Genomic DNA, 23,053 nt, shown 5'->3' with positions numbered 1-23,053 from the left:
GGTCTACCTGTGTAAGCAGGCATTTAAACGATCGCCGATTGGTAAAGGTTTATCGATCGGCAGTCATATCATGCAATCAGTCGGTCCATGTGCTGGAGTCACACATAGCGACTCACCAGCGATCCCGACAACGATATCAACGTGTCAGGATCGCTGGTAAGTCGCTATGTGATCGCTGGTGAGCTGTCACACAGACAGCTTCACCAACGATCAGCACAGCGATGCCGAGCGCCCGGCGTCGCTGTGTACCTTAGTTACTAGCGCGCTGATGCAGGGAGCTGGTAACTAAGGTACACAGCGGGTATCTAAGGGACGTGCGTCACTTAGAAACCCGATGTGTACCTTAGTTACCAGCTGATCGCTGGTCTCCCGCCAGTCACACGCAGCGATGCGTGCTGGCCAGCGGGAGACCAGTGACCAAAAAAATGTCCAGGGCTTTCCTACAGCGATCAGCGATACCGGCAGGGGGGCCGGTCGCTGATCACTGTCACACACAGCGATCTCGCTGGTGAGATCGCTGTTGTGTCACAAAACTTGCTATGTGTGACGGGCCCTAACCCATCAATATGTAACAATACTTTTTTCTCCATTTTAAAGATGTCCATAGCTTGAAATCATTAAGGGAGCGATTCATTAGGACTGGTGTAGTCACCTGATTGTTTAGGCAGTTCATCACTTAATGAATAAGGTGCGTCTGTTACTCAATGTGTGCTGCCTTCAAAAATGTAAACCAGTCGGGGCCTGGGATAAACTTCCAGAGTAAGTTATGTTATATTTGTGGCATAGCTTATGATGAATTTGACAGGCGTATGTGACCATGCCCCATCCCGAACATACTATGCCCATGTAAATGACAAAAGTCAACGTTGAAGATGTGGAAAAATATTGTGATTTAGGCCATAAATTGCCCCCAAAGTCTTGTCTGAACCATTTTAATCTTCCAGTGGTAATTTTAATGTGATGACATTTTGCCCAATTAGATTTTACCCGAGTTTTCTTCTGTGAATCATTCAAGTAATTTTCTGCTAGGAACAAAACCCAAATGCACAGCTATCTTATTGGGGTATGTACACATGGTGCAGATAAAGGCATCACAATAAGAACAATGACATGCTAATTTTACCAAGACTTGCTCACAATAGAGAAGTTGACACTGCAAACTGCTGTAAAAATCTGGGGTAAAATAGGGATTGTGGATAAATCTGCACGCAGTGGCCATTATATATTAATCATTTTACAGCGTGAAAACAACTGAAGAGCGCAAAAACAAGGTTTTTCAGCACTCCTTCAACTGGAAAAGTGATGTGTAAACGTGGGCTTGTTCTTTTACTTTTAGGAGTGAACTTTTGCCTAAACTAATTTATTAAGCAGAAAGACAGAAAGTTAGGCAATTTTTGGCATAATTAGTGCTGCTGGTGTGGATTTCTTTTTTAACTGCACACTATATTTTTTGAGAAAAAGCTGAGTTTTTTATGCATTTTATAACAACAACCCCATAGATGAATAACTATGGGTAATAAGAAGAGATCCAATGATAATATCAAAAAGATAATTTTTATTCAATGATAAACATTAAAAACATACAATATAAAAAAGCAGAAATACCATAGGGGACGCTGAGCAAGCCCAGGGGGCAAAACATACTTAAAATAGGTGGATATTATGGAGGGATAATGATTAGAGATCAAAGAGGAAACATAATTGTACAGTGACTCCCTACCATAGAGGTTAAACCCCAATACCCAAATCGCTACACTATCGTGGCTAGAATGCAGCTCAGGTGTACACACTATAACCTAAATAATGTCCTAACTATATGCTGACATAATCCAAGGTAGATGCAGCAAGGGCTGCTAACACGATCCTATTAGACATCAGACAAAATGATGTAAGTGTGAACAAAGATTGTTACCTGAGTGTAAAAGCGGCCACTGGAGATATTCCCAGGCGTCCCTTCACCCCAACGCGCGTTTCAACGCCAGTTTCTTCCGGGGGCGTTTTTATGGGTTTTTTTATGCATTTGTCTTGGAGTATTTTTACAACTGTACGTATACCATTTTTTTTAATAAATTTGGTAGAAATCACTGCAACTATGTTTTGACTGGTATAAGAAATACCAGTTTCTTATAAACACATGCTCTATCCATCTTTTTTACAGATCTATCATGGAGCCATTACAGTCTCTGGGCATGTTCACATGTCTAGGGGTTTTTTTTTGTTTTTTTTACAGACCTATGGTTTGCATAAAATACAACAGGGGCATATCTGTTTTGACACATTTGGTAGATCAAACTGTCCCATTTGAAAGAATGGGTTCATCAAAAATTAAACAGCACTCACGATCCGTGCTTCACTGAGCAGTTGATAGAGAAAGCTTTGCTAATGTATTTTATTTTCATATGAGAACAATCCATGACCAATGGATGGTAAAAAAACTAGATTTTTCTTATGGGAAAAAAACAACTATTCTGTTATGTGTGAATATCATTTCATTTCACATACATTGTACACCAGTTTAAACATGGAATATTAAAAAAGAGAGTTTGGTGGATTCCTCTCTTAATAAACACAGAGGACTCATAACTATGTCTCTAATGTTTCCAATTGGCAATTATACAAAGGGCCCAATATTTTGTGCCATTTATCATCATAACGTGGCTGATCTGTCTTCAGGGGTGTAACAATTGTGTACACAGTTATTGCAACCGTGATTGGGCCCAAAAGCTGTACTGTCGAGCCTTTCATGCACAGTGCTAAAAATCAATGCAACGCTGTGCAGACCAATGAAAAAGCGACTTTTGAGTTAAAAGTGGCGCAGGTTGGTGCCCATCTTGTCAAAACCATGGCCAATGGTGTGTGTATTTGAACTGAGCAGCTCAAAGTATGCTGACTGCCTGAAACCGATGTCTAATCCATACAGTACTTGTACTAGTGGAGGGCAGTGAGTAGGATCTTTTGAGGGTACGTTCAAAAATTTGCTTAGGGTCCCATCACACCCTAGTTTTTCTAGTTCCTGTTATTATAATATGCTTCCTTTTAACTGAATAACATATTATGGTGACAGATCCGATGTTTCAGAACGTGCTATTTTCTGTTCACTCTAAAGTAAATGTTCAATCTTTCACTGACAATGTTAAGGTTTTGGGTTGGTGTCAAGTACAAGCAACAAGGAGAAGGGGAGCAATCGTTACACAAACATGCATAAAGAAACAGAATAGGCCTTTTTGAGATCTAGGAATTGAGGTAGTCTCAAACAATCATGAAGGTTAGGTTGTAATTAGTGTTGAGCATTCCGATACCGCAAGTATCGGGTATCGGCCGATACTTGCTGTATCGGAATTCCGATACCGACTTCCGATATTTTTTCAATATCGGAAGTCGGCATCGGAATCGGAAGTTGAAGTTCAAAGTTGATTGACAGCCGAAATGACGTCATCATGATGCGCGGTGTGTGCGCATCATGATGCGCCGTCATTTCGGGCCTTCCGGGGGGCTGTGTGGACTGCCCGGGGTCTGTACCGGCCCGCCGGGGGGCTGTGCCGGCCTGCCGGTGGTCTGTGCACCCTGTGGGGGTCTGTACTGGCCTGCCGGGGGGCTGTGCCGGCCTGCCGGTGGTCTGTGCACCCTGTGGGGGTCTGTACCGGCCTGCCGGGGGGCTGTGCCGGCCTGCCGGTGGTCTGTGCACCCTGTGGGGGTCTGTACCGGCCTGCCGGGGGGCTGTGCTGATGTCCGGGGGTCTGTGCAAGCATCGTCCGATGGGACTATAAGTCCCATCTGGCGATGCCTGCTACCATGACAGTGATTGACATATTAGCCAGTGATGGGACAGTAGTAGTCCCATCATCCGGCTAATGTGTTAAATGTAAAAAAAAAAAAAAAAAAAAAAATACTACATACATACTACATACATACTACATGCATGCTACATACATACTACATGCTACATACATACTACATATATACTACATGCATGCTACATACATACTACATGCTACATACATACCACATACATACTACATACATACCACATATATACTACATACATACTACATGCATGCTACATACATACTACATGCTACATACATACTACATATATAGCAATGGCATAAAGTGAGACTAGGGACTTTTTTTTTTAAGTGGCGGAGGAATACAGTGCGGAAGGATACCTACCTTCCGTCATTGGATTCCTGCAGCCCGTAGAGAACGGCAGCATCAGCTGATGCTGCAGTTCTCTACCCAAGATCGTCGTGGGACACACTCGTGGACTGCTTCGGATCGTGGGTGAGTATTTTTGTGGTTTGTTATGTTAATATTTATTCCGTAAAAGACAATGGCTTCGGGGAACAATGTGACAAGTATTGGTAAGTATGTTACTCTATGTTATATGTACTGTATGTCTATGTATCTATTGTATGAATGTATTGTATGTAGTATGTATGTAGTATATATGTGGTATGTATGTAGCATGTAGTATGTATGTAGTATGTATGTAGCATGCATGTAGCATGCAGTATGTATGTAGCATGCATGTAGTATATATGTAGTATGTATGTGGTATGTATGTAGCATGTAGTATGTATGTAGCATGCATGTAGTATGTATGTAGTATGTATGTAGCATGCATGTAGTATATATGTAGTATGTATGTAGCATGTAGTATGTATGTAGCATGCATGTAGTATATATGTAGTATGTATGTAGCATGTAGTATGTATGTAGCATGCATGTAGTATGTATGTAGTATGTATGTGGTATGTATGTAGCATGTAGTATGTATGTAGCATGCATGTAGTATATATGTGTTATGTATGTAGCATGTAGCATGCATGTAGCATGCATGTAGTATGTATGTAGTATGTATGTAGTATGTATGTGGTATGTATGTAGCATGTAGCATGCATGTAGTATGTATGTAGTATATATGTGGTATGTATGTAGCATGTAGTATGTATGTAGCATGCAGTATGTATGTAGCATGCATGTAGTATATATGTAGTATGTATGTAGCATATATGTAGTATGTATGTAGCATGTAGTATGTATGTAGCATGTAGTATGTATGTAGCATGCATGTAGTATGTATGTAGTATGTATGTGGTATGTATGTAGCATGTAGTATGTATGTAGCATGCATGTAGTATATATGTGTTATGTATGTAGCATGTAGCATGCATGTAGCATGCATGTAGTATGTATGTAGTATGTATGTAGTATGTATGTGGTATGTATGTAGCATGTAGCATGCATGTAGTATGTATGTAGTATATATGTGGTATGTATGTAGCATGTAGTATGTATGTAGCATGCAGTATGTATGTAGCATGCATGTAGTATATATGTAGTATGTATGTAGCATATATGTAGTATGTATGTAGCATGTAGTATGTATGTAGCATGCAGTATGTATGTAGCATGCATGTAGTATATATGTAGCATATATGTAGTATGTATGTAGCATGTAGTATATATGTAGTATGCATGTTGCATGCATGTAGTATATATGTAGTATGTATGTTGCATGTAGTATATATGTAGTATGCATGTTGCATGCATGTAGTATATATGTAGTATGTATGTTGCATGTAGTATATATGTAGTATGCATGTTGCATGCATGTAGTATGTATGTTGCATGTAGTATATATGTAGTATGAATGTAGCATGTATGTAGTATGTAGTATGAATGTAGCATGTATGTAGTATGCATGTTGTATGTATGTAGCATGTATGTAGCATGTAATTTTTTTTTTTTACATTCAACACATTAGCCGGATGATGGGACTACTACTGTCCCATCATTGGCTAATGTGTCAATCACTGTCATGGTAGCAGGCATCGCCTGATGGGACTTGTAGTCCCATCGGACGATGCCTGCACAGACCCCCGAAGCCTGCACAGACCACCGGCAGGCCGGCACAGCCCCCCGGAGCCTGCACAGCCCCCCGGCAGGCCGGCACAGCCCCCCGGCAGGCCGGCACAGCCCACCGGAGCCTGCACAGACCACCGGCAGGCCGGCACAGCCCCCCGGCAGGCCGGCACAGACCACCGGAGCCTGCACAGACCCCCTGGCAGGCCGGCACAGCCCCCCGAAAGGCCCGTACAGACCCCAGAGAGGCTGTACAAGGCAAAAACAGGGTTTTTCTTATTCCGATACCGGAAGTCCCATAGATTTGAATGGGACTTCCGGTATCGGAATCGGCGATACCGATACTTTTTTTTAAGATCGGCCGATCCATTCCGATCCGATACTTTCAAGTATCGGACGGTATCGCTCAACTCTAGTTGTAATATTATATAAAATATGGTAGACAGTGGTGTAACTTGAAACTCATGGGGCCCAAAGCAAAATCTCCACTAGGGCCTCTAATTATAATGGCTCTGTAATTGTATTGGTCTTTAAATATCGGCCAAAGGGACCATTTGGGCCCCTTAAGCTCCAGTGCCCGAGTGTGACTGTAGCCCCTGAACCTATTATCATTAATGCCTCTGATGGCAGAACACTTTTGCATTATTGACATGTGATATGACCAAGCAGGGTCTCCTCTTCTTGTCATGATGTAACAACAGATCCAACTTACCTGTTCTGCTCCAGCAAATGCATGGTAAAAACATGATACGTAGGTCATGAGGGCTCTCTCATCAGGTTTTGGTGTGTTCACAATATCTGAAAGGATGCAGGAAAAAATTTATAAATTACCACGATGTCCTAGATAAACTTCAAATCCCTACCAAACATCCACAGACACAATGTAATGTTGGAATCGTTTGTCTTTTATCTGCAAAAAGACAGCAATTCTGTGCTTAGAGAAGAAAAGCAACAGTCTGGTCATTGAATGAGGTGAAACAACCATCTTCATTGCCTTCCAACACGAATAATAGATATTTAATCCTAAGGTTAGATACGCAGTGTGTCTGTGCTCCTAGCCTACAGTATATGTCAGGAGATGTTCCAATCATATACTATAATGGGCCCATAGTAATTTGCATCTCTGTTATGGAGTGATATCCTTCTCTCTCTAGGACCCAACAGTTTCCTCCACTTTCTGCTGCGAATTAACTCACCTTTGCTGAAGGTTTAAATACATTCAGTTTCTTCAGCAAAGTGCTGGTGTTAGGTCAATTTCCCTCTGTCTGGTTGGAAGTACTAGCAGTCGGGTATTGTCTTCTTGGAGGACTCTGGCAGGATTGCTGGCCTGATATATCGGAAGTTTTCTCAAGCTAAGTGCATTCCCTCGTTTGTCCACCCTCTCTTTTTTTAGTGGTAATGGGAGTTGACAAGCGCATACCCCGTCTCCTCTCTAGCCAGGGCCTATCCCTATGGTCAGGCAGGGATTACGTTCCTGCTCGGCGATAGGTGCAGAACCTATTTAGTGACGTTTAGGGCAGACAGGGTGTTAGATCTACCTAAGGGTCTCCACTGTCCCCTTCAGTAGTGTTTTGGCTTCCCCCTCTCTTCCCCATTGTTATGCACCTTACTTCTCCCTCACTCAGCATGACATTAGGCCCTCATTCACCAGATGGAAGCCAAAAGTGTGTTCATTTGGGCATCCATCTGGCTGGTTTGTGTCTGCACACAGTTTCTATGTACAGCAGACTGTGCTTTACTATACCAAGGACTACTACAGAGAAACGCAAACCATGCGGCAAATACTTCTCTACAATGGGTCCCTATGGTGGGCGGATGCCTTGGCATCCATCCTGACAGTGCCCATATGTGATGGGCACAAATGTGGAGTGAACCTAGCTTTAGACATTTACGGCATATCCACAGTATGCTATAAATACTTGATAGGTGCAGGTTCTGACTCTAGGACCCTAGTTACTAATTTCCATGCAGGCATTGGAGTCTCAAAAGTCTTTAAAAGAGAGGAGGCACTGGAAAGGCCTCTTTAAATTCAGTAATGTTTTAGATAAAAAAAAATGCTGCAGAGGCTTTATAAAAGATGCTCGACTTGCTGCTCTGTCTGAGAAAAAGATCTCTTCAAAGATCTAGATTAGTGATGAGCGAACGTGCTCGGAGAAAGTGTTCTCTGAGCATGCTCGTGTGCTAACTGATTGTCTTCGGCGTGCTGAAAAAATATGTTCGTGTCCCCGCGGTACCATGTCACATGGCTGTTCAACAGCTGCAAAATATGCAGGGATTGCATAACAAACAGGTGGCGATGGCATGTTTTTGTGATATTCCATAAATTCAGATGCAGTCACATCAATATATGACGTATTGGACATCCTATCAGACTGGAGTAGAAAGCAATGTATAACATCAAGAAATGGATTCCTACCTTCAGCGTCTAACATCTTTGGTATATCTAGGTATTTTTCAGCAACGTCCATTGCTAGGTTTATGTTTCCAACAGGGTCATCCTGAGAAAAAAAATTACATGTTGTGTATGTGCCATAATATAATAGTGCTATTATTGATGTCCATCTTCTGACGTTCCAGGATTAATAAAAATGTGAAATTAATTGATTTTTAGTTAATTTCTTGCAAACCAAGTAGTAGGTCTGGAGGTAACACAATATTTAGTTGATTACTGTTATTGGCAACAACAGATATGTTCACGGAATCAGGACTGCGACTAGAATTCTAGGCAGCATTATGTGGAGGGAATAAGCCAGTAGACTGGATGTTAAATGGACATACATGTATTTTCTCTAATGATAGTCAATTCTTAAGTTTAATTATTCCATCTATGTCTACGTTAAAGGAGATTTGGGAATATTTAATTTCTTTACTATATTCTTAAGAATTTTTAGGGTTGCCAACTACCTGGCTATTGTGCTCATCTTCGATCTCTGCCGGCACAGAGTGGTCACAGACCGCTCCTGCTGGTGATTCAACGGCTTCCGCTAAAAACGCATCGAAAGAGCAGCGGCTTCTCTTTTGCCCTATTGACGGGCATGACTGCGGATGTCATGCTGATTGACAGCCGTCTCCCTGCTGCCTATCTGCAGGGAACCAGCTGTCAATCAGCATGTTGTCGCCAGTCACGCACCTTTGACACAAAAACCCAGATGAAGAAAAACTGCTCTGTTCACAAGGAGCAACTGAATCGCCGGCACCGGGTAGAAAAGGCAGATACTTAGTAACTATTTGCCTGTTAGTCCTTAGGAATATAGTAAAAAAAATAAAATAGTCCTAGACAACTTTAAAGCTGACACATTTTTTTTTACACAATCCTATGAGACACTGCTTACTGTCACTGAACACAAAACCATCAATTTTTCATTTCTATTGTATTTTTTTTTTTAGGGTCAATGAATTAGTAAAAATAAAATAGCCATTTGTTTTATTATAACTCCAACAACCATTTTCTCTCACATGTACTTGATAATTTACCAGAATCATTCTATCTGATCTGATTCCTCTCCAAAATCCAAGGCAAATTTTTTTTTATTGTGGGGAAAAATAACATCATGTCAATTATTTTTATTATTTTTATTTCATAAATCAATAGTACAGGTAAAAATAAGAAACTTTGTAGTTTAACTCATCCAATAAATCTGCTTCTTTCTCCACCAGGACTGATCAGTCATTCACAAAAATCTCAATTCCTGAATAAAATCTGTATTCAGTGAAGACAGATTGTTACATTACTGATATACGAGATCACAGTTGATATATAACCCCTTCACGACTGATGAAGTACAGATACGTCATTGGTCGGTCCCTGCCTCCGATGTAGGCTCTGGTGGTGAAGCCTTGCTATGTATAGCACAGGAAATCATACAATAGCAGCGTCAAGTCTCCTAAAGAGACTATTGAAGACAGTAAAATGTAAAAAAAAAAAATTTTGAAAATATAAAAAAATAAAACGCAAAAGTTCACATTAACCCCCTTTTGCCCCATTCAAAATAAAGCAATACAAAAAAATACCCATATTTGGTATTGTAGCGTTCAGAAGCGCTCAATCTATCAAAATATAACATAAATTAATCTAATCGGTAAGTGGCGTAAGAAGAAAAAAAATTTAGACGCAGAATTTATTTTTTTGGGCCATTGCAACATTGCAATAAAATGCAAACACGATCAAAACAGTCAATGGGAGTTGAAATGACCGAATATGTTCGGACCCGATCTTCATACACAAATTCGGCACGAATAGGGTACCAATATGGCATACTTGTGGCAAATTCAGATTTGGCGATCATACCCGAACAAATTCGCTCATCTCTAATCATAATGACAGGTCAGTTTTTAGAATTTAGCGAACATGGTACATAAAAAACAATTATAGAATTGCACTATTTTTTGCAATTTGACCATACTTGGGATTTTTTTTTCCCTTTTCCAGTACTCTATATTGTACTTTTGAGTGACACCATTGATTTTACAATTCATCCCCCCAAAAAAGAAGCCCTCACACTGACGTATTGATGGATAAATAAAAAAATTTTGGCTCTTGGAAGAAGGTGAGCAAAAAGGAAAAATGAAAAATGATGCAGGGATTAAAAAATTCTGTGTTGAAGGGAGTACAGAGGAGGAGGGAGGAGATCTACCTCTGCCCCGCTCCACATTCCTTCTACAGTCTCACCTCTACATAGAATCTTATTAAGGTACTGTCACACTTAGCGATGTACCAGCGATCCCGACCAGCGATATGACGCAGTCAGGATCGCTGGTACATCGCTAAGTGGTCGCTAGTGAGCTGCCACACAGGCAGATCTCACCAGCGACATTGCTGGGGACGGGGGTTGCTACTTACCTGTCAGACGCGGCAATCCTGCGTCCTCCCGCCCGCGTCCATGCGTCGCTCGTCTCTCCACAGGAAGCGCCGCAGGAAGCTGACGACGAGAAACGGTCCTGGACGTTCTCGCGCAATCAGCGATAACCAGCGGGGGAGCGGTCGGAGGTAAGTTTCAGACATAGCGATATCGCTAGCAATATCGTTATAACGTCACAAAAAACAGTGACGTTATAGCGATATTGCTAGCGATATCGCTTAGTGTGACAGGCCCTTTAGTAGCCACTCTCTTCTCCAGTCAGTAATTGGAAAGTAACACAGTACAAAGATATAGATCTTTTCTGTTTTCACTGAAGAATTTTCAAAATGAAAGATCAGTCCAGGAGGAGAAAGATGCAGATTTCTCTGATAAGATATATTGCAAATTCTCTTATTTTTATGTGTACTATTAAAATGAGGGTTAGTAACATAGTTTTGAAGGCTGAAGGAAGACCTTATGTCCATCTAGTTCAGCCTATTTTTATTGCAGCTGTTCTGCATTGTTGACCATGGGGAAGGCAAAAAACCCACAGAGTAGAAGCCAATTTCTCCATAGGGAAAAAAATTCCTTCCCCTAAGTGTTTTAATCTTTCCTACTGAATCAATTGGAACTCAGAAAATCCTGCGCAAAGTATGGCTCATGGGTCCCATCAGACTCTTCTATTCGGCCTGCGGACCAAGAGTAAAAAAGAACTTGAAACTATGGCTCGTGGATCCCACCATATGGCCAAGCAGGGTATCTGCATCCTCGGGCTTCAGTACTGGTGAATATAATGGTGTAGTAGCAGATACGGACTGGGGCTGAAATTCAGCCTTGACATTTGAAATCACACAGGCCCATACTGTCTCCAACCCCAAGCACCAGTTGGGGATATATTACTAATATTACCCTGGATGGTGGAAAGGAAGATTTACTACAAGACCAATATGTCTAATGATACCCGTGGCCTGCTGGGCAAGTGACAGAGTCAGCGACTTTATGCTCCGTCACAACTCTTAACAGTATGGGTGTCTTGAGAACACCAATTCTGATAACAATTTAGCTGACAAGCTGACAAGGTGGCCCATGACCAGACAGGCCCTTCTGACATTCGCCAGAATTGCCAGATGGCCAGTCTGGCCCTGTGTAGTAGGGAGACTCAGTATAGTAGGAGCGATGTTGTCACCAGATTGCGCCTGCTGTGCAGAGCCTCAGTCCACATGCTGCACAGACAGGAGCAGCATCAGATAAAATGTGCCTAGGTGAGTAGTTTTTTTTTTTTTAAACTTTGTTAGACAGTAGTGGGGGGAAACTGAGGGAACTATCATACAGTTTGTATGGATCTGTGGGGCCATTATACAGTGTGTAAGGAGGTGTGTGGGCAATCATACCATGTATGGGGGCATAATACTGTGCCAAGCTGTGGTGGCCGTCATACTGTGTGTGTGTGTGTGGGGGGGGAGTTGTGGGGTCCATTATACTGTGAGATTGTGGCGGGAGGACATCATACTATGTATAGGGGAGATATGGAGCACACCATTCTGAATGTGGGAAGATGTGAGGTTCATCTTACTGTGTTGGTGCCTGTGGGGTCAATCATACTGTGTGTGGGACGGTGAGGTCCATCATACTATATGGAGGGGAGCTGTCTAAGGACCATCATATTGTTGGTAGGGGCTGTGGTTGCAAGATACTGTGTGTTTGGGGGCTGTAGGGTTCATCCTACTGTGTGTTGAAGGTTGTAGGGGCCATCATACTGTGTCTGTGAGGAGGAGGAGGACTCCCATAGAGCGACTGGGCTGGAACCAAGGGGACCACCATCAGGGTTCCTGAAGGAACAACACCAGGGGGGCAACGGAGGGAAGGAGACTACTGCAGTTGTCCGGGCAACTGAGGGCGGGGCAAGGATAAAAGGAGCAGGGGGCGCGCTCGGGAGTCAGTTAGCAGAGAGACTGACAGAAGAGGAGAGTCCGTGTGATCTAGAGAGGGACGGTGTAACGGGCGTGGAGGAGTTGAGAGACGATCAGGAGTCTGTAAGGGGTAAGCGACTTACTCACAGACAATCTACGTGTGCCCGTCCCCTACAGAGGGCCGCCCACCGTCCACGTACAGCCACAGCCGTGTCCGCTGTTCCGCACTCCCTCGCGGCTGGTCCGCGACCCCCAGCGACTGCTGCCACTGTGTTTCCACACGCTGCAGCGCCCTGGGCACTGCCTCCCCGTCTCCGTCCACGGCTGCGGCCTTCCACCACCAACTCCAGTGGACGCCATCTCGCCATAGGCGTCAGCAGAGGCCTGCGTCCCGTCTGCAGAGGGACCCTGGGAGAGACCAGCCAACCATCACCTGAGGTACTGTGTCATAACAGGGCTCCGGGGGCGGGAGCGGCACAGATCCTTCAGGGCCTGTTGAGCCCCAGTGGCACAGATCCTTCAGGGCCTGTTGAGCCCCACCGGCACAGATCCTTCAGGGCCTGTTGAGCCCCACCGGCACAGATCCTTCAAGGCCTGTTGAGCCCCACCGGCACAGATCCTTCAAGGCCTGTTGTGCCCCAACAGCACAGCTCATTCTGGGCCTATTGTGCCCCCAGCGTCAAGGTTTCTCCAGGGCCTGTAGTGCCACCACCGGCAAGGATCTTTCAGGGCCTGTCAGGTCCAATCATCCCTGGATATCGGGGCGCCAGAGCAGCCGCATCAGCGATCCCTACGCGGCCACGTCTGTGATCCTGAAAAAAACGCCTGGAAGGATAAGTTGACTATAGGAAATAAGGACCCATAGTTTTGGCCTATGACACCCGGCCTAGCTGGATTAGTCGCCTTTGCGATAAGAAAAGTCTTGTTAATGTTGTTGAGTCCCTGCGTGGACAGATTGCTGTTATCCCCTTTGTTTGCTCAGCATAGCCCCAGTGGCTCCAATTTATAAACGTTGATTTCATAAATCACACTCTGTCTCATGTCTCGTCACTGCATCCTAAGAACCTGCTTAACCCTACACTTGGCGTAGTCGGCAGGATGCAGTCTCCGAGCACGGACAGTGGTGCCCCAGACCAGGGCAGGGCTGTGAACTCCACAAATAATGAGGGTCCCCGTTCCAGCATTTCATTGGGGGCTATGCTGAACAACCTACCTAGATGTTCCGGCTCCGATTCTATGCTATGGAGCTGGACAGAGTGGATGCAGGGGCTCTTTCGGATGCACCCAATGACCCCTGTGTCACGACTGCAGCCGCAGATGCGGCCCAGCAGGCACTTCCACACCGACGGCGAGGGGGCGGGCATCCCCCGGGGACGCAATATGGACCCTCTATACCACAGAGGGGGACCCGGGCCTACCCAAACTAGGGAAGGGCAGCGACCGGGATACTGTGGCAGCTGAGCATGTGGACAAGGACACGTAGGACTTGATGACACTGCACAACTTCAGGTATAAAGTAAAGTTTACTTAAAGTAAAGTCACAGTACATAGACAAAACCAGGACACACGAGGTGATCAGGACACACGAGGTGATCAGGACACACGAGGTCATCAGGACACAAGAGGTCATCAGGATATCAGGACACACGAGGTCATCAGGACACACGAGGTCATCAGGACATCAGGGTCACGCACAGGACATCAGAGTCACCGACAGACATCAGACGGGAGCGTTTGGTTCCGGACATCCAACTCGACCTACAGGCACCACTGCAGTCATCCAGCTCCAGGCTCAAGGCAGCAGTCATCAGGTTCCAGACTGCGGTCGTCAGGCTCCGGGCATCGGACCTAGGAAGGAACTCAAGCGTGATGGTGCTAACACAGCAGGATTGCTGGGCGTGCATGGAGCTAGCACCGCATGGTAGTCAGAGCACAGCATAGTAGATGCTCAGCAGGAACACTGGAGTCTCAGAGTCACTGGGTGCAGGGCTCCAAACACAGAGGGATTCCAGGAACAGAACATAGCAGACAGTTCAGACATGGTCAGGTACAGGATAGGTACAGGATAGGTACAGGATCAAGGATTCAAGCCTGGATACACCGCCTCTAGGCCAGGGCGAATTTAGACAGGGTCAGGTATAGGACAGGTACAGGATCAGGGATTCAGGCCTGGATATACCGCCTCCGGGGCAGGGCGAGGGAACAGAACAAAGCAGGAATCAAGGCAGGGAATTTTGTACCATAACTGAGACAGAGGAGGTCCACAGACACGAGACACACATGGCAAAGTCCAGGAGCTTTGTGAGCAGCTCTGGCCCCGCCCATAGGGCAGAGTCAGTTTATAAAGGAGCTGTCCCTCAGCAATTGGCTGGGGACAGCATTCCAAGTACACACACTAACCCTGATAAGAGCAGGGAAGGTGTGGCTGCGCACGCCCTAAGCACACACAGAAACCATTGCAGCACAATCAGTGCAGGAACTGCAGCTTAGAGCACCTGGCCATGGCTGCCAGCCAAGACACACGTGGAAAGTCATGCACCAGCTGCAAATGACCTCACAACCCGCGGACAGCTTCCACAGCGGCGACCAGGGACCGCACATGTGAATGGTCACGCAGCAGAGCAAAGGCCTAACACCACAAGTGCAGCTTCGCAGTAGAGAAGGGAACTGAGCAGGCTCCATACAGGTAAAAGCCAGCAGTATCCCAGCTCAATTAGGGGGAAAGGAGCAAGGGGTTAAAGCAATCACGCCGACAAGCAGATACAGACAGAACGGCGTGACACCCTGATCTGGAAGCCGAAGTGGCTCTCATGGCACTAGATGGGGAGGTGCGGAGATCAGTGATGTTGAAACCCCCGGGGCACCGCAACACTTTTGAAAAAGTTTTACAGATAGTAGAACAGACCCATGGGGACCCAATTAATGTGGGAGAGCTAAGGACCCGTTTGTTTAGTCGGATGCAGGGAGAGGGGGAGACAATCACTCAGTATATGAATGTCCTCCATGAATTGCATGCGGCCATTGAGAGAAAGGACAGGGTAGGGGTAGGACCTGTTGACATTACCCTACGTGACCTACTGGTGACTGGTCTGCGAGATCCATTAATAAAACAGGCATTACGGGAGCAGATCAGAATGAATCCCCGAATAGACTTTTCAGAGGTGGGAAGCCAGGCCCGGGCTTGAGAGCAAGAGCAGGGGATGGCGTTCCCTGTGGGAAAGGTCAGAGGTGTGGAGGTCCCCGCGAACACAGTCGAGGAGCCTCAGTGGGTGGAGGAGATGAAACAAGAGTTGAAGAATATAAAGGGCGAGTTGGACGAAGTAAAGAGAAGAACCGAGACCGGGACTAGAAGACCTAGCTTTAACCCCGGCCCCTGGGGATCACGCTTCCCGCGGGGTGGTCAGTCTGCACAGGCCCGGTGTTATGAGTGTGGAGAACCAGGTCACTTTGCCCGAGAGTGTCCATGGCGGGGAGATACCCACCCCGGCGGCCATTAAACTAGAGGGCTCCAGGCTGGGGGGGACGCCGCTCGGAGCCGAAAACCACAACTAGGGGTGGTGGAAGTCCCGAAGATTTGGTAGCAAAATGTCCGGTGGTTTGGGCAGAAGTGGAGGGCCGGGCCGTCCGATGCCTGGTGGATATGGGGTCACAAGTGACCACTATGCCCGCAATGTACTTTCAACAAAACTTTCCGGAGGCAGCAAGACCTCAGTGGGGGCCCATGATCAGACTAACAGCCGCCAACCAATTGCCGGTCCCGGTTTCCGGGGTGGTGTGGGTACAGGTGACGTTGTGCGGTAAATCCCTTGGTCGCAGAGGGGTGGTGCTGACTCAAGGAGAAACTCATAAACAGCACCCCGTCACCCTAGGCATGAATATTTTAAGAGAGTTCGGCAATCTACTGCTAAATGATCCTACACAGAAGATCCTGAAGCAGTGGGGTTCTCGCACAGCTCAGGGGCAGGTGTTCCAGCAGATGGTGCAGGGAGCGTGGGTACATCAGGACTGTCAGGAGGGCGAAGCTCTGGGCAAGGTCATCGCGCCAGCGGCTCCCCTGCTTGTGCTACCTCCTGGGCAGACTGTGGTGGCCTTGCCAATTCGGGCCTCGATACCCTTGGAGGGCGTGGAGGTGCAGGTGGAGCCGTGTCACTCGGAGCGCTTACCTCCTGGCATTCTGGTGGCCCGTTCCCTTACTACCGTGCAAAGGGGGACCGTCCTGGTGCGCTGCATCAACCTTGAAGACCGAGACACCATTCTGAAAGCACGGACTGAACTGGCCAAATTAGTAAGGCCTCTAGAGGAAGTACTGCCAGCTCCTGCGGTTCAATTGCGAGTACACTCCGAGGATCCTTGGGAAGTCACGATTCGAACCCTACAGGCCACTGAAGTCTCAGCTCAGGAGAAGGATCGAAATATTCTAGAACAAATGCGGGCCGAGCTTTCTGGGTTGACTTCAGCCCAGCTCTCACAGATAACAACATTGATTGGACAGTACCATGAAGTATTCGCTAGTCATGAGGAAGATTTTGGGTGTATCACCGCCATCACTCATGAAATTCCCACAGCAGGAGCGGCCCCTATCTGGGAACGATATCGAAAGATCCCTCCACAACTCTACCAAGAGGTGAAAACTTTGCTTGCCCAGATGCTACAGAAAGGGGTGATACGGGAAAGCCAAAACCCCTGGGCGGCTCCAATCGTGTTGGTTCAGAAGAAAGATGGTACATTATGATTCTGTGTGGACTATCAGAAACTGAATGCTTGTACTATCAAGGACTCATACCCACTGCCCCGTATAGAAGAATCCCTCTCCGCCTTGGGGAAGGCAACATTTTTTTCGACCCTGGACTTGGCCAGTGGGTATTGGCAGGTGCCCATGTCGGAAGAAGATAGAGCCAAGACAGCGTTCATATTGCCTATGGGACTATTTGAGTTCAATCGAATGCCGTTTGGGCTGGCCAACACTCCCGGGACCATTAAGCGGTTGATGGAGCAGTGTCTAGGAGATCTCAATTTTGGAGCCACGTTGATCTACCTGGACGATATCATCGTCTATGCCGCCACATTCGAGGACCACCTAAAGCGGTTGGGACAGGTGCTCAGCCGGTTGCAAAAGTACGGGTTGAAGGTAAAGCCTCAGAAATGCCACCTATTTCGCTCCCAGATTGAGTATCTGGGTCATGTCGTTTCGGCAGAAGGGGTGAGGCCATCCCGGGAGAAGGTTGCTATTATCCAGGAATGGCCTACCCCCGAGACAGTAAAAGATGTGCGGGCTTTTCTGGGGTTGGCCCGATATTACCGTAGTTTCGTAAAGAATTTTGCAAGTCGAGCTCGAGCCCTGCATGACCTGCTAAAGGAGGCTCCTGCTGGGGCCAATGGACGAAGAATCCAGTGGCAACACCCTCAGGAAGAGGCCTTCCGAGACCTCAAGGCTGCGCTCTCGGATGCCCCAGTTTTGGCTTATGCAGATTTCTCACAACCATTCATCCTGCACACTGACAGTAGTCTTCACGGCTTTGGGGCTGTGTTGTCACAAGTTCAAGACGGCCGGGAGAGGGTGATTGCATATGGAAGCCGCTCACTCCATGACTCCGAGCGTAACCCTGACAATTACAGCTCCTTCAAGCTCGAGCTCCTCGCAGTGGTGTGGGCCATGACGGAGAGATTTCCAGAGTACCTAGTGGGCTCCGAGGTGGTGGTGCAGACTGACAATAACTCGCTGGCCCATTTAGAAAACGCCAAGTTGGGGGCTCTGGAACAGCAGTGGGTGGCCCGGAGGGCGAAGTTCAATTATAAGATCATTTGCAAAAGAGGGGCTGAGAATGTCCATGCTGACGCCCTCTCCAGGATCCGACATACGACTCCAGGGAAGAATCGAGACGAAGAATTAGAAGGAGAGGAAATACCATTCGCCCTCACTGCTGCCGTACTCACAACTGCCAATCAATAAGTACCTTCCCCTGAGACCCCAAGGGGCATACTGGAACAATCATGGGATAAGTAGATACAACAGCAACAAGAAGACGAAGAAGTTGGACTCCTCCGGACGTGGGTCGCCGCGGGTCAATTACCCACTGACTCCCAACAACAAACTTTGACTCCAGACCTGTCGCTGATGTTGCGACAATGGGAGAGGTTGGTTATACGAAAAGGACTATTGTACCGTAAGGTAACATCGCAGACAACCTCAATGACGGTTTGGCAAGTGATTACGCCCGGAACCCAACTCCATGACCTGGCTCGAGAGGCCCACGAAAAGGGGGTCCACTTCGGAGCTAAAAAGACCTTACAATGGTTGCAACAGAAAACTTACCACCCACGCTTGCCGGCTGTAGTTTTGCCGGGCCTGCCGCTTATGCGAATTAGCCAAACCGCCCGCTCAGCGAGCCTCAACACAGACAATTGTGACCTCAGCGCCCCTTGAGCTCCTGACGGTGGATTACCTGACCATTGGCCCCACATTCCTGGGATACGAACACTGTCTCGTCAAGGTGGATCATTTCACCGAGTTCTCTGTTGTCACCCCCACTCGAGATCAGACCGCGGAGTCGGCTGCCTCCACAATTTGCAGAAACTTCATACAAGTATACGGCTGTCCACAACGAATACATTCTGATCAGGGAGCATGCTTTTTAGGAAAAGTTTTGGAGGAACTACATCACCTCTATGGGATTGACAAATCTCGGACTACACCGTATCACCCGCAAGGGAATGGGGCTTGTGAACGATTTAATCGGACAGTGATTCAAATGTTGCGTACTCTGGAGAGTGACAAGAAGGCCCATTGGCCTGAATATGTTTCTGAATTAGTATGGGTCTATAACAACCGGGTGCATCGAGCTATACCCCTTACTCCCTGTTGCTCGGACGAGAGGGTAAAGGGATCACGGAGGTGGAATTGAACCCCGAATAGCCTCAGCCCAGGACCGGAGTGTCGTCCTGGGTCTGGAATCATCGTCACCGGCTACAAACTCTTCACCGGATCGTACACACAAAGCTCCGAGATTGGGAACACCCAGGAAAGAACACAACTCCACCTCCCCATCTCCAAAGCGGGGACCGTGTGCTTGTACTAGATCAACGCCCCCAGAACAAACTGGAGTCGCGTTGGGAAGAGAGTCCTTATCGGGCCATACGCCGTATCCACCCGGAAGGACCTGTGTATGAAATACGGCCCGAGGAGGATGGAACACTGCCCACCCGCATTGTGCATCGTAATATGTTACACCCGTGTATTTCCACCGACCAGAAACAACCGGAGCCTGCTCCTCCAGCTTCTGAACCGTCGCCCATGCTTTGGGACCCAGACGACGAAGACTTTCCTCCAGAACCCCGAGGCCCTCCACTCAATAATGACCCAGCTGACACAATTGGCCTGCCTGCACCAATCAGTTACAGGGTGGGGGAGTGTGGGGAGGAGGACTCCCATAGAGCGACTGGGCCGGAACCAAGGGGACAGCCATCAGGGTTCCTGAAGGAACAACACCGGGGGGGCAACGAAGGGAAGGAGACTACTGCAGTTGTCCGGGCAACTGGGGGCGGGGTAAGGATAAAAGGAGCAGGGGGCGCGCTCGGGAGTCAGTTAGCAGAGAGACTGACAGAAGAGGAGAGTCCGTGTGATCTAGAGAGGGACGGTGTAACGGGCGTGGAGGAGTTGAGAGACGATCAGGAGTCTGCGAGGGGTAAGCGACTTACTCACAGACAATCTACGTGTGCCCGTCCCCTACAGAGGGCCGCCCACCGTCCACGTACAGCCACAGCCGTGTCCGCTGTTCCGCACTCCCTCGCGGCTGGTCCGCGACCCCCAGCGACTGCTGCCACTGTGTTTCCACACGCTGCAGCGACCTGGGCACTGCCTCCCCGTCTCCGTCCACGGCTGCGGCCTTCCACCACCAACTCCAGTGGACGCCATCTCGCCATAGGCGTCAGCAGAGGCCTGCGTCCCGTCTGCAGAGGGACCCTGGGAGAGACCAGCCAACCATCACCTGAGGTACTGTGTCATAACAGCGCTCCGGGGGCGGGAGCGGAACAGATCCTTCAGGGCCTGTTGAGCCCCAGTGGCACGGATACTTCAGGGCCTGTTGAGCCCCACCGGCACAGATCCTTCAGGGCCTGTTGAGCCCCACCGGCACAGATCCTTCAAGGCCTGTTGAGCCCCACCGGCACAGATCCTTCAAGGCCTGTTGCGCCCCAACAGCTCAGATCCCTCAGGACCTGTTGTGCCCCAACAGCACAGCTCCCTCTGGGCCTATTGTGCCCCCAGTGTCAAGGTTTCTCCAGGGCTCGTAGTGCCCCCACCGGCAAGGATCCTTCAGTGCCTGTCAGGTCCAATCATCCCTGGATATCAGGGCGCCAGAGCAGCCGCATCAGCGATCCCTACGCGGCCACGTCTGTGACCCTGAAAAGACGCGTGGAAGGATAAGTTGACTATAGGAAATAAGGACCCATAGTTTTGGCCGTACTTGGCCTATGACACCCGGCCTAGCCGGATTAGCCGCCTTTGCGATAAGAAAAGTCTTGTTAATGTTGTTGAGTCCCTGCGTGGACAGATTGTTGTTATCCCCTTTGTTTGCTCAGCATAACCCCAGTGGCTCCAATTTATAAACGTTGATTTCATAAATCACACTGTCTCATGTCTCGTCACTGCATCCTAAGAACCTGCTTAACCCTACAAGGTCCATCATACTATATGGAGGGGAGCTGTCTAAGGACCATCATATTGTTGGTAGGGGCGGTGGTGTAATGATACTGTGTGTTTGGGGGCTGTAGGGTTCATCTTACTGTGTGTTGAAGGTTGTAGGGGCCATCATACTGTGTCTGTGAGCAATCATATTGTATGGTGGGAGCTATGGTGGCATGATATTGTGTGTGGGGTTTGTAAGATCTATCATACTGCCCCAGACTGGTGATTTTTCTTTCAGAATAATTGCTGAGATCACTCCCTAATGTCCCCTGAAAGTGTACAACTTTCTAACAAAAGTTGAGCCTGATCTTCTGGGTTTTGCCTTCCCGACATGTAGAATGTGTTCGCACAGCCCTCCATGACCCCTCTCATAGTTTGCATTATCTTGCTATGCTGCTTTTTGCACTATGCCATGGCTGCTAAATACTTTATTAAGCAGTAAATGAACGCTAGCCTCCTTAGAGTCACCACTTAGTAAACAATGCGGCAGTACTCAGTAAGTGCAAAGAGCGAGACGCTTTCACTGCGCGGAGTGGCCATGGTAGTTTATGGGATCCCGCTCTGCATGCCAGGATCCCAGTGGTCTCTGCCGGGTACAGTGACACCGCTCTGCTGCCGGCTTATTACTAGTCATCTGAGTCGACAACATACCGGACACTGCACTCATCGAACGGGGGGAGACACTGCACAAGGGAGACACTCAGGGACAAAGCAGGGACCAGCCCCTGAAATGAGCATAACTGATGATGCTTCGTTTCAGAGAGGGGACAGGGGCTGTGACAGTGACCGCAGCCTCTGTCCCCTGATGATGCTTCGTGGTAGTATCCCAGCATGCACTGGGATACTCAAACGACTCCTCATCACCCAGGAGGTAGAGAAAAAAAAATACAATAGTTGTTAGATAGTGTAGTTAGGGAACGGTAGGGATTTTTTAAATCAAATATATTAGAAAATAGCTTAGATTATGGGACTAGATAAATAGTGAGTTAACAGAAAAATGCTGTGCCTCCAGACCACCCCTATCTTGTGGATAGGGAATAACTTAATATTTTATCATTTACATAAATTAGTTTACAAACTGTGTGATCTGGCAAGGCTTTCCTGTTGGATACAGTTTAATTCTGTATCTGGCTTGGCCAAATGCTTCATGATTCCTCTTTTAGCATTAGCTGAGCCTCTCCTACCACTGAGAAGAAAAGATTAGGAAGCATTCTCTGGGATTATGCTGTATAGACAGGCTATGATGTCAGTCCTGCCAACACACTTTGTTTCTTAAAATAGGGTAGTGATGAAGAGTGAAGCCTGACCGGTCAGAATAAAATCAAGTAATGCAGGAAAAGTGTAACCAATAAGCGTAAGCAATATACTTTGGTCATTTCAACTTGGTAATTCTGTTTTCGGTAAAATAACAGAAAACAGCTAAAGTAATATATTATCGCTAAAATAGTAGTTTATTTTCCATTTCCACATTTCATATACTGTATATCCATTACCATTCCTGCGTATAACAATAAATTAAAGGGAAACATTTCAAGCACAGCAGCTGCTATTGGGGAAGCCCAATTTGTAGGTTACGTTTGATCAAAAGGTTAATTAGACTTTTTCATTACTGTGTGTGCAAGGCCATGTTCACACGTTCAGTATTTGGTCAGTATTTGACATCAGTATCTCTAAGCCAAAACCAGGAGTGGGTGAAAAATACAGAAGTGGTGACGTGTTTCTATTATAATTTCTCTCTGACTGTTCCACTGACAGCT

The 23,053-nt window shown here is 47.0% G+C and overlaps 1 protein-coding gene across 1 annotated transcript in view; it reads right to left on the bottom strand.

The window, feature by feature from the left end:
• Window positions 1-23,053, bottom strand: part of ACTN2 (actinin alpha 2) — a 158,875-nt gene that overhangs the window by 67,543 nt on the left and 68,279 nt on the right. The window contains exons 7-8 of the mRNA XM_073557505.1: window positions 8,282-8,363; window positions 6,578-6,663 (exon numbers count right to left, since the gene is read on the bottom strand). Coding sequence (XP_073413606.1) covers window positions 6,578-6,663; window positions 8,282-8,363 — 168 coding nt within the window. The remainder of the gene's footprint in view (window positions 1-6,577; window positions 6,664-8,281; window positions 8,364-23,053) is intronic.

This window comes from Dendrobates tinctorius, unplaced genomic scaffold, assembly GCF_039654945.1.
Source record: "Dendrobates tinctorius isolate UK_male_01 unplaced genomic scaffold, ASM3965494v1 ptg000250l, whole genome shotgun sequence".
Classification (NCBI taxonomy): domain Eukaryota; kingdom Metazoa; phylum Chordata; class Amphibia; order Anura; family Dendrobatidae; genus Dendrobates; species Dendrobates tinctorius.
Note: the sequence above shows the minus strand (reverse complement) of the source record. Positions and strands in the feature narration are given on the sequence as shown.